The 11,538-nt window shown below is 37.8% G+C and overlaps 3 protein-coding genes across 7 annotated transcripts; 1 reads left to right on the top strand and 2 right to left on the bottom strand.

Annotated features, from left to right (window-relative positions):
* Positions 1-917: 917 nt before the first annotated feature.
* Positions 918-6,568, bottom strand: l(2)gd1 (lethal (2) giant discs 1). Of its 4 annotated transcripts, XM_043421222.1 has the most exons (12): positions 6,334-6,566; positions 6,098-6,236; positions 5,539-5,645; positions 4,677-5,394; positions 4,208-4,585; positions 3,587-3,963; positions 3,329-3,504; positions 2,923-3,189; positions 2,577-2,615; positions 1,916-1,940; positions 1,690-1,745; positions 918-1,478 (listed from the first exon to the last, which is right to left on the bottom strand). In XM_043421222.1, the coding sequence occupies exons 1-12, from the start codon at positions 6,391-6,393 to the stop codon at positions 1,268-1,270; spliced, it is 2,553 nt and encodes an 850-aa protein (XP_043277157.1). In that variant the 5' UTR covers positions 6,394-6,566; the 3' UTR covers positions 918-1,267. The 4 variants fall into 4 exon arrangements, with proteins under 4 accessions (XP_043277157.1, XP_043277159.1, XP_043277160.1 ...); XM_043421226.1 differs by lacking the exon at positions 1,690-1,745 and having other exon boundaries at positions 1,327-1,478; positions 6,334-6,568; XM_043421224.1 differs by lacking the exons at positions 1,690-1,745; positions 1,916-1,940 and having other exon boundaries at positions 6,334-6,563.
* Positions 6,569-6,850: 282 nt separating this feature from the next.
* VhaAC39-1 (V-type proton ATPase subunit VhaAC39-1) lies at positions 6,851-9,918 on the top strand. The gene is made up of 6 exons (XM_043421240.1): positions 6,851-7,132; positions 7,522-7,872; positions 7,991-8,148; positions 8,301-8,477; positions 8,621-8,698; positions 8,922-9,918. The coding sequence occupies exons 1-6, from the start codon at positions 7,012-7,014 to the stop codon at positions 9,081-9,083; spliced, it is 1,047 nt and encodes a 348-aa protein (XP_043277175.1). The 5' UTR covers positions 6,851-7,011; the 3' UTR covers positions 9,084-9,918.
* On the bottom strand, positions 9,782-11,523 carry THG (tRNA-histidine guanylyltransferase). 2 transcript variants are annotated; one of them, XM_043421243.1, is made up of 4 exons: positions 11,409-11,523; positions 10,695-11,137; positions 10,318-10,562; positions 9,782-10,225 (listed from the first exon to the last, which is right to left on the bottom strand). In XM_043421243.1, the coding sequence occupies exons 2-4, from the start codon at positions 11,053-11,055 to the stop codon at positions 9,920-9,922; spliced, it is 912 nt and encodes a 303-aa protein (XP_043277178.1). In that variant the 5' UTR covers positions 11,056-11,137; positions 11,409-11,523; the 3' UTR covers positions 9,782-9,919. The 2 variants fall into 2 exon arrangements, with proteins under 2 accessions (XP_043277178.1, XP_043277177.1); XM_043421242.1 differs by lacking the exon at positions 11,409-11,523 and having other exon boundaries at positions 10,695-11,370.
* Positions 11,524-11,538: the final 15 nt, after the last annotated feature.

Here is an 11,538-nt window from a genome sequence, read left to right as displayed (position 1 = left end):
GAAAAAACTGCATGGCTAAGCGTGACCTCGCTCCCCGTGACTCCTCTCGAGCACCTTTTTTATTTCATCCTCGCGTTTACCCACTTTCCACTGCAGGTCACTCCCCGGGAGATCTTGAAAGAGTCCTCGTTACGAAAAATCACACCTGTTACCACACATGTGCCAACGATACGGATTCATCGGTGCTGCGTATGTTTTTTTAATTCGATTTCGAATGTTAGCTAAAGTCGTTTAACAAAATTCAATTGTTGTCATGAATTTCTTTGGGATTTATCGTTTTTCTATATTTTTTACTCCAAAGTAAATTTTTATTTATTATATCTCCTTTAAAAAGTTGATTTCAATTGAAAATGCTGATTCGTAGAATTTTTTTCACACCAAATATCGTCAATATTTTGCCAAATAAAGAGATTCATTTTTCGATAAATTTTTCACAGTTGGTCGAACATTCTTCCCGAAGGTGCCTACTCGTTGTATCGAGCGTTTCGAGTACGTTACAGAAAACGTTGGTAGAACAAGAAGGGATTACGAAACCTCGATTATAGAGAAGAGCAGGGTCAAAAGAAGGGGGCAGGTAGGGGAGGAAACGGTGGAATGACGAAGGAGAGAGAGGCGAACGAAACGATTATCGGACAATAGTTTGTTAGTGGTAATTCACCTGATGTATTGTTCCACGAGAAGTGTGGATTCAGCTTTACTCACGAGGCTCACTTTCCTTTCGTCCAATTATTTTCCAATGTTTATTTATCCTCTGGAAAATAATTGACCCTGCACACGCGAGTCGAAATTTTCAATTTTTATGCATCTGACATTTTTCCTGATACTTAGAAAAAAAAGATTGGAAATAAAAAGAAATCGAGGCGTGTACAAGAATTTTTGAGAACTCTACAGAGAAACGATAGGAGTCAAAAATAAAATTTTGAAATTAAAGGCTCCTTTATTAGGCACATTTATCACCAGTCACCGAGGTTCTTTAAAGCTTGTATCAATGTCGTTCTTGGCGTGTCTATCATTCACCCAACGAATATTATTTATATACATAGCATTGCGCATTATTAACACGAAAGCATAAATAAAAATGTGTGTTTTCACTTGATTTCACTGTCGTCGGTCTCTCGTGAGTCGTAGCAAGCTTAACTTATATCGAAATGTCTTCACCGCGAAGACATTTCTGTAGATGAGTCATCGGACAATTTGACACGGACAGGATCAAGTTCTATCGCAAGCAGCAGAATTTTCGAAGGTTTCGACCCAACGTGATTTCCCTTCAACCGTCAATCGTGAGCCACTTGTCCGTTATTTTTTCTATTTGCTTCCTGAGGATTGGATTTCTCAAACGTATTTTAACTTCGAGCTTTCCTCCGACAGCTCTTCTTCCGTCCATCAAGGGAAACGAATCGTGCAAGATGCATTGGGTCTCGAGCGGTGCCAACTTTATTGACACTGTCCCAACGAGACTGTCACTCCTAAAGAATCCTCTGTAATGTCCAAAAATGAATGTTTTTTGTTAAAGTAACTTTTTTCAAATTTATCGTCACTGTTGGGAAAGAAGGAGAGCAAAATCTAATCGCAAGCTTTCGTTCTACGCTGCTGTAGTACTCGTGGTTGAAATGCAACGAAAATTATTTTCTGTATTCGTCAATTTCGGAACATTCCAAGATTACTCGTAATTTTTTTTGCGAAACTCACTTTTGAGAGGCAATGAGTTCCGAATGTTCTAACCGAGGCAACCTTTTTCGAAAACGCTACAAAAAGAATGAAATTTCGTTGCGTTACAACACTGAAGGTTGAAAAAAATCGTCCTTACAGTTTGCTCGTGTAATACACGCTACCGTCTAACAACTACGTACACACTCCATTTCGTCTCTTAGTATCGCGATACAGTAACTTGTTAGATTCATTAAAAGATCAATACCTCGAGATACCTCCGATCGGTTAATCTTAAATTAAACAAATTGCAATTTATGGCATTGGTATAGCTGTGCTAAAGGCGAATTAGGAATTCGAGACTCACTGACCGTACAATCACTCCAAACATACATTTCGCTGTTTCGTCCCATGCTATTTTTTTTTTCAATGTTATGCTAATTTGTTGTTATTTATCGATCGAATTTGTTTTGGGGCTTTGCTCAAAATAATCGAGTCAAGAGTCTTGCTGAATAGTTTTTGTAAATATCGGTTCGATATTCACAAGATTTTTCCAAGACTCGGCTACGTCGTGACGAATTCTCGAAGGAATTCGACGTTTCGAATTTTGGATGATAAAATTTTGCAGTTCCACGTGCCTTTTTGAAGAAATCATTCGAAAATTTAACGTTTCTTGATGAAACTTTGAAACTTCAGAATACATTTTTTCAAGGAGATTTTTCATTAGTGGAAAACTTTCCAGCTTCCATGAATTGAAAATTTTCTTGACGACTGTAGGGAAAAAATTACCTCGAGAAGTGAAATTTCTATCTTTGTGAAAAATCGAAGTAATCGTAGGGTCAATCAATCGCGGAAGAGCGTAACGTTGCAATAGAAGAAAGAAATGAAAACGTTGTTTCAACTCATGAGCTCAAGTATATTCTTCATACCTTGGGTGAGTGCAACACAGGATGGGGTTCAGCGAGCATCTGTAAGCAACGTACTAAGGTCTATTGACTATAAAAAATCTAAAGTATTCGGAGCAAAGTAATATCGAAAACCAAACGGAAAACCTAAGTGATCGAGATGAACTGTCAGATTTTAGAATAATTATTTCGTTCGAAAATAAAAACATAATCCATCAGCACGGATTCAAGCTGCGTTCAATGAAAAGTCAAAGGATATGAAAATTCACGAAGCGCTAAACCCGTTAGAGTCAACACCGATTCGTTAATGGGAGAGCAAAAAAACTGAGGAATTGAATTAATGAAAAAAGTAAAAGGAAAATTCGATTACCCTTTCGACCATACTTGACATTTCAGGGAATGTCTCTTGAAAACACGTTGACACTGTCGAGACGATCGATCGACAGCGTTGTTGAGAGTATACACAGCCTCGTATTCGGGATTGCTCGTGTCTCGTATCGTCGCTGTACGATCCGTTTGATGATTGTCCGTTGGAAATGGATATTCGAATATTACGTACGTATCTGCTTCTTTGGGATAATTTATGCCACGAATAATCGATATTTCGATGTCTCCGTCACCCAAATCTGGAAAACTCCTGAAATATAATGTGAATATTTAAAAAATAATGAAGAGAGATGTTCGCAGTGATTGCGTAGGAGAAATTTCCTCGAGCACGGACTTGTGAATTGAAAATATAAAATTTTTCTCTGCCCTCCTTCTTGGTTGACACTCACTGAACAATCGCATACGTTTTTTCTTCATAGTGATGCTGCGGGGGTGGCAAACCGTCCCTTTTTCGTACCCTGAGCATATCGAGGTCGTGTCTGTACCCCAAAGCAAGACGCTCCCATTTGTTGTAACCGGGAACATCACCGATAGCTTTCGAATGATCCCTTGTTGATAAACACCACTGAAAACATTCCAATTATCCATGATAAAGATGTTAATTAACTTCATTAACATAGAAATCAAAAGGATCATGACAAAATTACTTTGGCCTGTTTGATCAATTGTTGTTCCATGTTTTCATAGATTTGTTGATCGGTCCCACTGGCCTCCTCAAGGCAATTTAGGGAGGATACGACAGTAAAACCATCTTCGGATTTAGGATCGACGAGGCCACTGGCGTTAAGTTGATTTTTGGCATTCGGTGATATCGGTATAGAACTCATATCGACTGGGAGTCCGCATCTACTCGTTTCTATCAAAGGTGTTATTTGTTTTGCTTGACGCAAGTAATCCTTGGCCAGTTCCAAATCTCCGTCTTTCTTAGCTGCCAATGCAGCTTGCTTCAATTCTGCTTGACGACGCTGTAACATCAATGCTTGTTTTTCGGCTCGTGAGATCGCGCTTCCCCCGGCTCGGTTACCTATGCAACAACAAAAGCTCATTTAATATCACTTATATAAGGCCAAATCTCAGAAATTTATCCTAAGCAAATTTTGATTTTCTTAAATTGAAAGCTGAGCGTGAGAATTCGACTCAGTTTCTAAAACGAACATCGCAGAGAGAAACTCAAATTACTATTGTCGTTACGAGTATGCAGAAACAAGGTAATAGTCGAAAAAGTAACGATCGCAACTTTTATGATTTTGAAAAACCAAGAGGAATACCGTGAGTGGGTTTCGGGGATGGAACCGGCGGTGCTCTGCGGGTGGCGGTCGGCGTCTCTCCTTCTTGGGGTTCAGGTTGAGGTATAGGTTCTCGGGGGGGTTGGGCGGTAGGAGTTGGAGCGGGTGGAGCACTAGGATTAAGCATAATAGGTGGCAGTCCAGGTGGAATGGGTAATTCTTCAAAGGCGACGGGTTTGCCACGGGCGTATAATTTTATAGCATCTTCGAATTGTTTGCAGATGCGTCCGTATCGTCTCGATTTTGATGAATTGCCCTCTTCCTCTGCGGCTGTTTTGGTGCGGCGGTAAATTTCAAGGCGTTCTTTAAGGGCGTCGGCGATCGCGTCACCGGTGACAACAGCGGGTCGAGGCGCCTCAGCTTTTCGATGGAACGGAAAAGAAAGTCACAAATCTTTCAACTTTTACGGTAATGCGAGAGTTCAGAGGTAAACTAAACTGAAATTTCTTACCGGTCGGAGCCGGTTCGTCAGATGGTGCTTGCTGCTGTGATTCACTTTCTTCCTTTCCCTCGGTCGGCGGAGTCGAGCTGGGGAGTTGAGGACTCGGTGGCATGTCAGAAACATCGATCGCCTCGCCCGCCTCCACACCTTGTATCACGATGTCAAATTGTTTCGCTATTTTAACGTGATTCATGGCTTCGGTTATGTTTCCAGATTTTTTCCACGCAAGAGCCGCAACTTTGTACTCGTGTTGTCGTTTTTTCAACAATTCCAAAGCTTCTTGGTTAATCTCCGGGGCTTTTGGAGTTTCTTCGCTTGCAGGAGCCTCTGCAGGAGGTTCTTCCGGTGGCGATGGATTTTCAATTGGTGGTTGCGTTTCTGTGTTCTCGTCACCAGGAGAATCTGCTTTCGGTGCTGACACTTCGCCAGTAGCTGACGGTGGTAATTCTGGCGGTATATCCGCCTTTGTGACAGCTCTACCCGATTGTGCACTTGCCAATAATCCTTCGATAGTTTTTACACCACGCCCGTAACGACGTGCACGTCCCGATTCATTTTCGTTCTTTGCTTTTGTCTCAGCTATCTTGTACTTGCTTAATCTCTCTTCCAACAACTTAATGGTTTCCTCATTATTTGTTTCTTCTTTCGGCTGTGGCTCCTCCACTTCTTTCTCTGCTTCTTCCTCCAAAGGAGAAGCATCTTCCCCAGTTATTTCTCGCAGCTCGTCCTGAAATTACCAATTTTTAAAGTCAATTTCTTGTTTCATTTACTTTTCCACTGAATAGTGTTGAACGTATTGCAAGATGATTTTGATATTTATGCTGCGTTTCTCTTTCTTTTTTTATGTATTCCTTCAAATTTTTAGACTTGCTAAAAGATCTGGATCGTCGTCGTCTCCTGAAAGATCTTCATCAGCATCAATGTCCTTCATACTCTCGTTGATCATTGCATCCAATTTGGCAGCTGGGAGTGGTGGTGCTATCACAAAATATTCATTTTAATAATAAAAAAAAAACAAAATATCCTGCAACGTTTCTACAGGCTCAAAAAAAAAAATTCATTAAAAAAATTTGCAGCTGAAACCTCTTATTTTTGAGAGTTGCTGTTCTTGATTCTTGAGATAACTCAATGCTCATTAATTTTTGACAATATTTCAAAAACAATCACATAATATGGTATGAATTTTGTTCTCATAAACAAACCATTAAATTCCATCAGCAAACACAGTAATTATCACAAAAGATGGAAATACAAATAAAATTTTGCAAATTTTGTTTTATAATCATTAAAAATTATCCGCAACTTATTCTTTTACAATGTTTTTTCTAAAATATTAAATATTCCTGAGTAGAAAAAGATTTTTTGGCATTGATTGGCAAGACTTCGTTAATGATAAAGAAGAATAAAGAAACAAATGGATATAACTGTACCTTTGCGTCGAGGCTGTCGAGGCAAATCATCTCCGCTGGTCAACAGTGCTAATTCAGCCTCCAAATCATCATCGTTATCATCTTCCATCGAATAACTCATATTCTCAAGATTTGCATCAGGAACATTGAAAATTCCGAACTGGACACAACAATTTCATAATGCGTAATTATTTGCAACGATAAACGTTTAAGGGAGTATTCTCCTTAATTATTGAAAAAAGAAATGATTGTTATACCTGTTCAAGACTCGCCGGATCTCTCGGTCGTTTTTTCACCTCTTTCTTTTTACTAAACATTGCTTCAAATTCTATTTTTTTTTAAACGTTATCGAAGTTTTTATACCGTAGAAAAGTAACAAAATTAATAATCGAGGAGTGCGTTGTTTCGAGTGGAAAACAGAAATTTATCACCTGAGATACGAAAAATACTGTTCTCTGAAGTTGTAGTTTTGAGTCATAACAAACAGCTGTGACGTCGCACTGGTTTATACGTATTTTTGTTGTGTCCGCGCAATACTCGTTCAATCATTGAAAACAATAAAAAAAATTTAAGACGTTAGCTGTGAACTGATCAATTGTCGAAACAGTAACAAACAGAAAGAAATTCTAACAGTGTTTTATGTTGAATACTTAAATTTAGAAATTCTAAATTTTAATAAAACTTTCGTGACAGTTTTCAAAAAACGTTCGATTTATCGATTTCACTAGAATTGATTAGAAAGACGAAGACAGCGACAGTAGGATAATTTTCTGCTGCGGTCAACTTCATGTCAGTCGGTCATATGATTGTCTCGCGAAAAGAGGGCGAGTCCGATATTTCGTGCTCCGTTTTATTTTCGACTCAACCCCGCTTCGTCTCTCGTTCGTATTATTGTCATTCCTCTGAAATAAAATAAAATCAAATAACTGATCAACATGAAAGGCTGCATATTCAATATCGACGGGGGTTATTTGGAAGGTTTGTGCCGAGGTTTCAAATGCGGTATACTCCAGCAGAACGATTATCTCAATTTGGTCCAGTGCGAGACACTCGAAGGTAACAATTTTTCCTTCCTTTACGTTCAGTTGACTTTCATTTCAATTCACCAACCATTGGAACTTAAAACATGCCAAATTTTGGCAAGGTCAGAAAATCTTACTCAGCGAAAAAAGTTCGAGCTCTCCAATGGCAACTAAAATTCCATTGTAACATATTCAACTTTTCTTTTATCATTTCAGACTAATGTAAAATAATTCTAACGTAAACTAGCGTAAAGAATACAAAATATCATTGTAGAGAATAAACACTGAGAAAAAAAAATAATTAACAAATTTACAGAGAAGAAAGTTTTCTATCTATGATTTGCTCCTGAAATATTGCATACAAAAACATAGAAAGTAGGATTTTGCATAAAACAATTGTTCAATAACCAAATTTTTTGACAGACTTGAAACTCCACCTTGCTGGCACTGATTATGGCAGTTTCTTGGCTAATGAGCCATCACCCTTGGCTGTCAGTGTCATCGATGATAAACTCAGAGAAAAGTTGGTCATAGAATTCCAACATATGCGAAACCACTCGGTCGAGCCATTGTCCCAATTTTTGGACTTTATCACTTATAGCTACATGATCGACAATATAATATTATTGATCACTGGAACTCTTCATCAGAGGCCTATTTCCGAGCTCATTCCAAAATGTCATCCTCTTGGAAGTTTTGAGCAAATGGAAGCCATTCATGTCGCTGCTACTCCAGCTGAACTCTATAATGCAGTGCTCGTCGATACTCCATTGGGTAAAGGATTCTTGGATAATTTTAGTAGATCAAACTTAGTAGAAGATTTGTATTTACGATGTACTGAAGATGTAAATAGGAAAAAATTTGCTAATTATTTGTGCATAATACTTTACAGCCCCCTTTTTCGTGGATTGTATTTCTGAGCAGGATTTGGATGAGATGAACATTGAGATCATCAGAAATACTCTTTACAAAGCTTATCTCGAAGCTTTCTACAAGTTTTGCAAGGACATAGGCGGTACGACCGCGGACACAATGTGTGAGATCCTTGCCGTAAGTATTTTTGTTTGTGTCAAGAAAAAACATCTTTCAAATTGACAGTCAAACAAGAACGGAAACAATTGATCACTGACACAAAAATAACTGTATAAGAATCTCTAGCGCAGAAGAGATTTAAATCTGGTATTCTCTTTTTGTGATCATAGTTTGAAGCAGACAGGAGAGCCATAATCATAACGATAAATTCGTTCGGTACGGAACTGGGGAAAGATGATCGTGCGAAACTTTATCCGCGCTGTGGTCGCTTGAATCCTGATGGTCTGGCAGCCCTCGCGCGAGCCGACGATTATGAGCAAGTTAAGGCTGTTGCAGAGTATTACGCTGTAGGTGTTTTTAAATTTCCATGAAGCTCATTAATTACGAATTAAAGAATCCTCATTCCTTTGAAATTAAGCCAATAGTAAACAAATTCTCAGAAATAGCTGGCTAACTCGAAACGATTGACGTGTTTGCTGTTACTTTACAGGAATACAGCGCTCTCTTCGAAGGCGCAGGAAACAACCCAGGCGATAAAACCCTCGAGGACAAATTTTTCGAATACGAGGTAAGTTGTCAATTCCAAAAAAATTCCACTTCGTCGCAAGAAGTCCTACCGGTGTGTCCTACCTCGAGTGTCGAGTTTTTTTATCCAAAACATCGAAGTTTATGAAACCAGTAAAGAAGGAAGATGAAGAATTAACGTAAAAGTAATCAAGATGCTGCCGCGTCTCTAGATAAAATTTGTAAACAAGTATTAATCAGAAATACGGTTTCTCGTTCTGTTCCAGGTGCGCTTAAACGTACACGCGTTCCTCCAGCAATTTCATTTCGGGGTGTTCTATAGTTATTTGAAACTGAAGGAACAAGAGTGTCGCAACATCGTATGGATTTCGGAATGCGTAGCTCAAAAACATCGTGCAAAAATCGACAATTATATACCAATCTTCTAATCATAGAACATACCGATATGGCAGAGAAGGCCAATATCGATATCATTTCATCGTATGTATTATCGTAATTTTCTGGTTTTTTTTCTTTCATTCCCAACGAGCGTGATTACCGAAATTCGCCACTTTCGATCAGCAAAAATTCATCAGATTTGTTAGTCACGGAAAAAGATGCTACCGCGCCAAGTCGAAAACTGATCGATTTGCGCTTTATAAATTAAAAAAAGAAACAAGAAAAAAATAGCGGAACACTTTAATTGAAGGTTGCTTATGAAAAAAGAAACAATAGAAAAAAAAAACACCCTGAACAATAATTCAGCTTGCATCATTAGAACTCAACGGAAAAATTTCTTTGGATCCATTTCTCCTTAAATTCTGGTCATTATGGAGCCATAAAGTTTACAGCAACTTTTTGATGCTGTGCTACAACTCTCTAGACAAATATCCAACAATAATGTTGATTATGGCAAAAAATGAAACATTTCCGTTGCCATTCAATGATCGAAACTTCTGTTCGCCTACATGACAAATAATTATTCGAAAAATGGATTTGCTGTCGCACGTATGACCGTCGATAATTCGATATCGAGGGATGATTATCGAAATTTCAATTCACGCTCGTGTTGGATTTAATAAATTGATGTATATAGTGTTGTATCTTATTATAATATACCGTGAAGATAAGAAAAAAAAGAAAAATATCACATATATAGTATTATATTCCACGGCAGAAAAAAAATTGTTAATTTATTAGATGTAAAATGTTAAAATTAATAAAATTGCGATGCATTCCACTCTAGCTCGTGGTTATCGAGCTTGCGAATGTCCGAATTCCCCATTTAGGTCGCAATTTTTTCAACTTTTTCCTCTTTCGTCGTCGACGATGTATTTTCAGTTTTCATGGTTTTCTGCTTTTTCAAACCTAAGATCTCGGGGTTATCCCGCCAAAAACGTTCACCTATTATGTCACCTATGAATGGTACAACCATTTTCTTCGTTTTCCCACTCTCATCTGTCACTATTTTACGCAATAGAGTCGTTCCTTTCCGAAAGTATTGTGGCTCATTGTTGTAATTGATGCCAAATTCTTGAAATAGTAATTCGTTCTTGTCCGCTGAGAAAGTACCTTTCAAAAACTCTTGAGCCTAAAGAAAAATATTTTTTCCACAGTCATGTTTTGTGCTTCGAATTTGTCTTGTTTAATATTAGTTCTTCATTCTAACGATTCTTATCTCACCTCAATGGTTTTCATGTTCTTTTTGAGTACAAGATTCCAAAAGCATGTGTTATACAAATTGTTAACGTGCACGTCAGCTTGTCTCCATGATAAATAATCTTTCAAATTTTCATCACTGGGATACAAAACTGTTCTCGCATCAAAGGATGGGGGATATTGCAATTTTACATCTCCCATATATTTGTCCCAGTGAAACACATAAGAGGATGTAAATAACGAATTTACATTGGACAAAATTTTTGAAGCTGAAAATGAGCAAACGACGATATCATTTGTTTGGGTTATTAAAAAATTATCCACATATCAAGTCTTTTTATCCATTGAAAAAAAATCATTCCTTTAGAGAGGATTGGAGATATGAAAAAATTCACACGTACCTCGTCTATTATAGACTGCTGTATCTTTTTTGAAAACAAATGAAAATTCATCGCTTTGTCCATAAGAAATGACAATTTCATTAAATTCTTCCATTACAGTAGTTGCTGCTTGTCTCATTAAATTTAGAGCTCGTTCATCATTAGGTTTTGTAAAATTGTGAACTTTGGAAAATTTGGAAAAATTTTTGCCATCTATTCTGACAACTATCCAACAATTTGGCAAACAATTGTCTGGGCTTTCGAATCCTTTGACATATTCGAACTTGCTCTTTGCCATTGTTGTTATTGAAATAAATCGTTTTGCTGAAAACGTTTGGACCGAGTGGAAAAACGTTTTACTAATAGTAGTGCAGAATTTCATGTCCTATTGTCATCAGTCAACGATCGATGGAAGTTGCAAAAATTGTTCCATCCGTCAAAGTCGCGTTTTCAAAAGTTGTATACTGAAATGAACATGAGAGGAAAGGTTGAAACATAACCTTTCTGATTCCCTTAGTTTCCTTGTATTGTTTGTTAAAATGAAAATTAAGCACTCCCTGGACTCGTTTTTCGACACTTATACCGAATTTCAAATCTATGTATAAATTGTTATAGTTGACAAATTTACAAAATTAAACACAAGAAATTGATCACGTGTGTCACGTGACAGCAAAATTGGAAACAGAACCACACGGGCACACGGGTATAAAAAAAAACAGAAAAAAAAATTCTTACGTGTACTCCTCCCTCCTCTGCCACCACTTATGTAGCGAAACTGTTACTGCTGCTGTATCCGGTAACTCGTTCTCGCAGCATGAAAGTTGCCGGTTGATTATCTTGTTAACCTTAAATCAGATTAATTGTT

Source organism: Venturia canescens, chromosome 6 (genome assembly GCF_019457755.1).
Source record: "Venturia canescens isolate UGA chromosome 6, ASM1945775v1, whole genome shotgun sequence".
Taxonomy (NCBI): domain Eukaryota; kingdom Metazoa; phylum Arthropoda; class Insecta; order Hymenoptera; family Ichneumonidae; genus Venturia; species Venturia canescens.
Note: the sequence above shows the minus strand (reverse complement) of the source record. Positions and strands in the feature narration are given on the sequence as shown.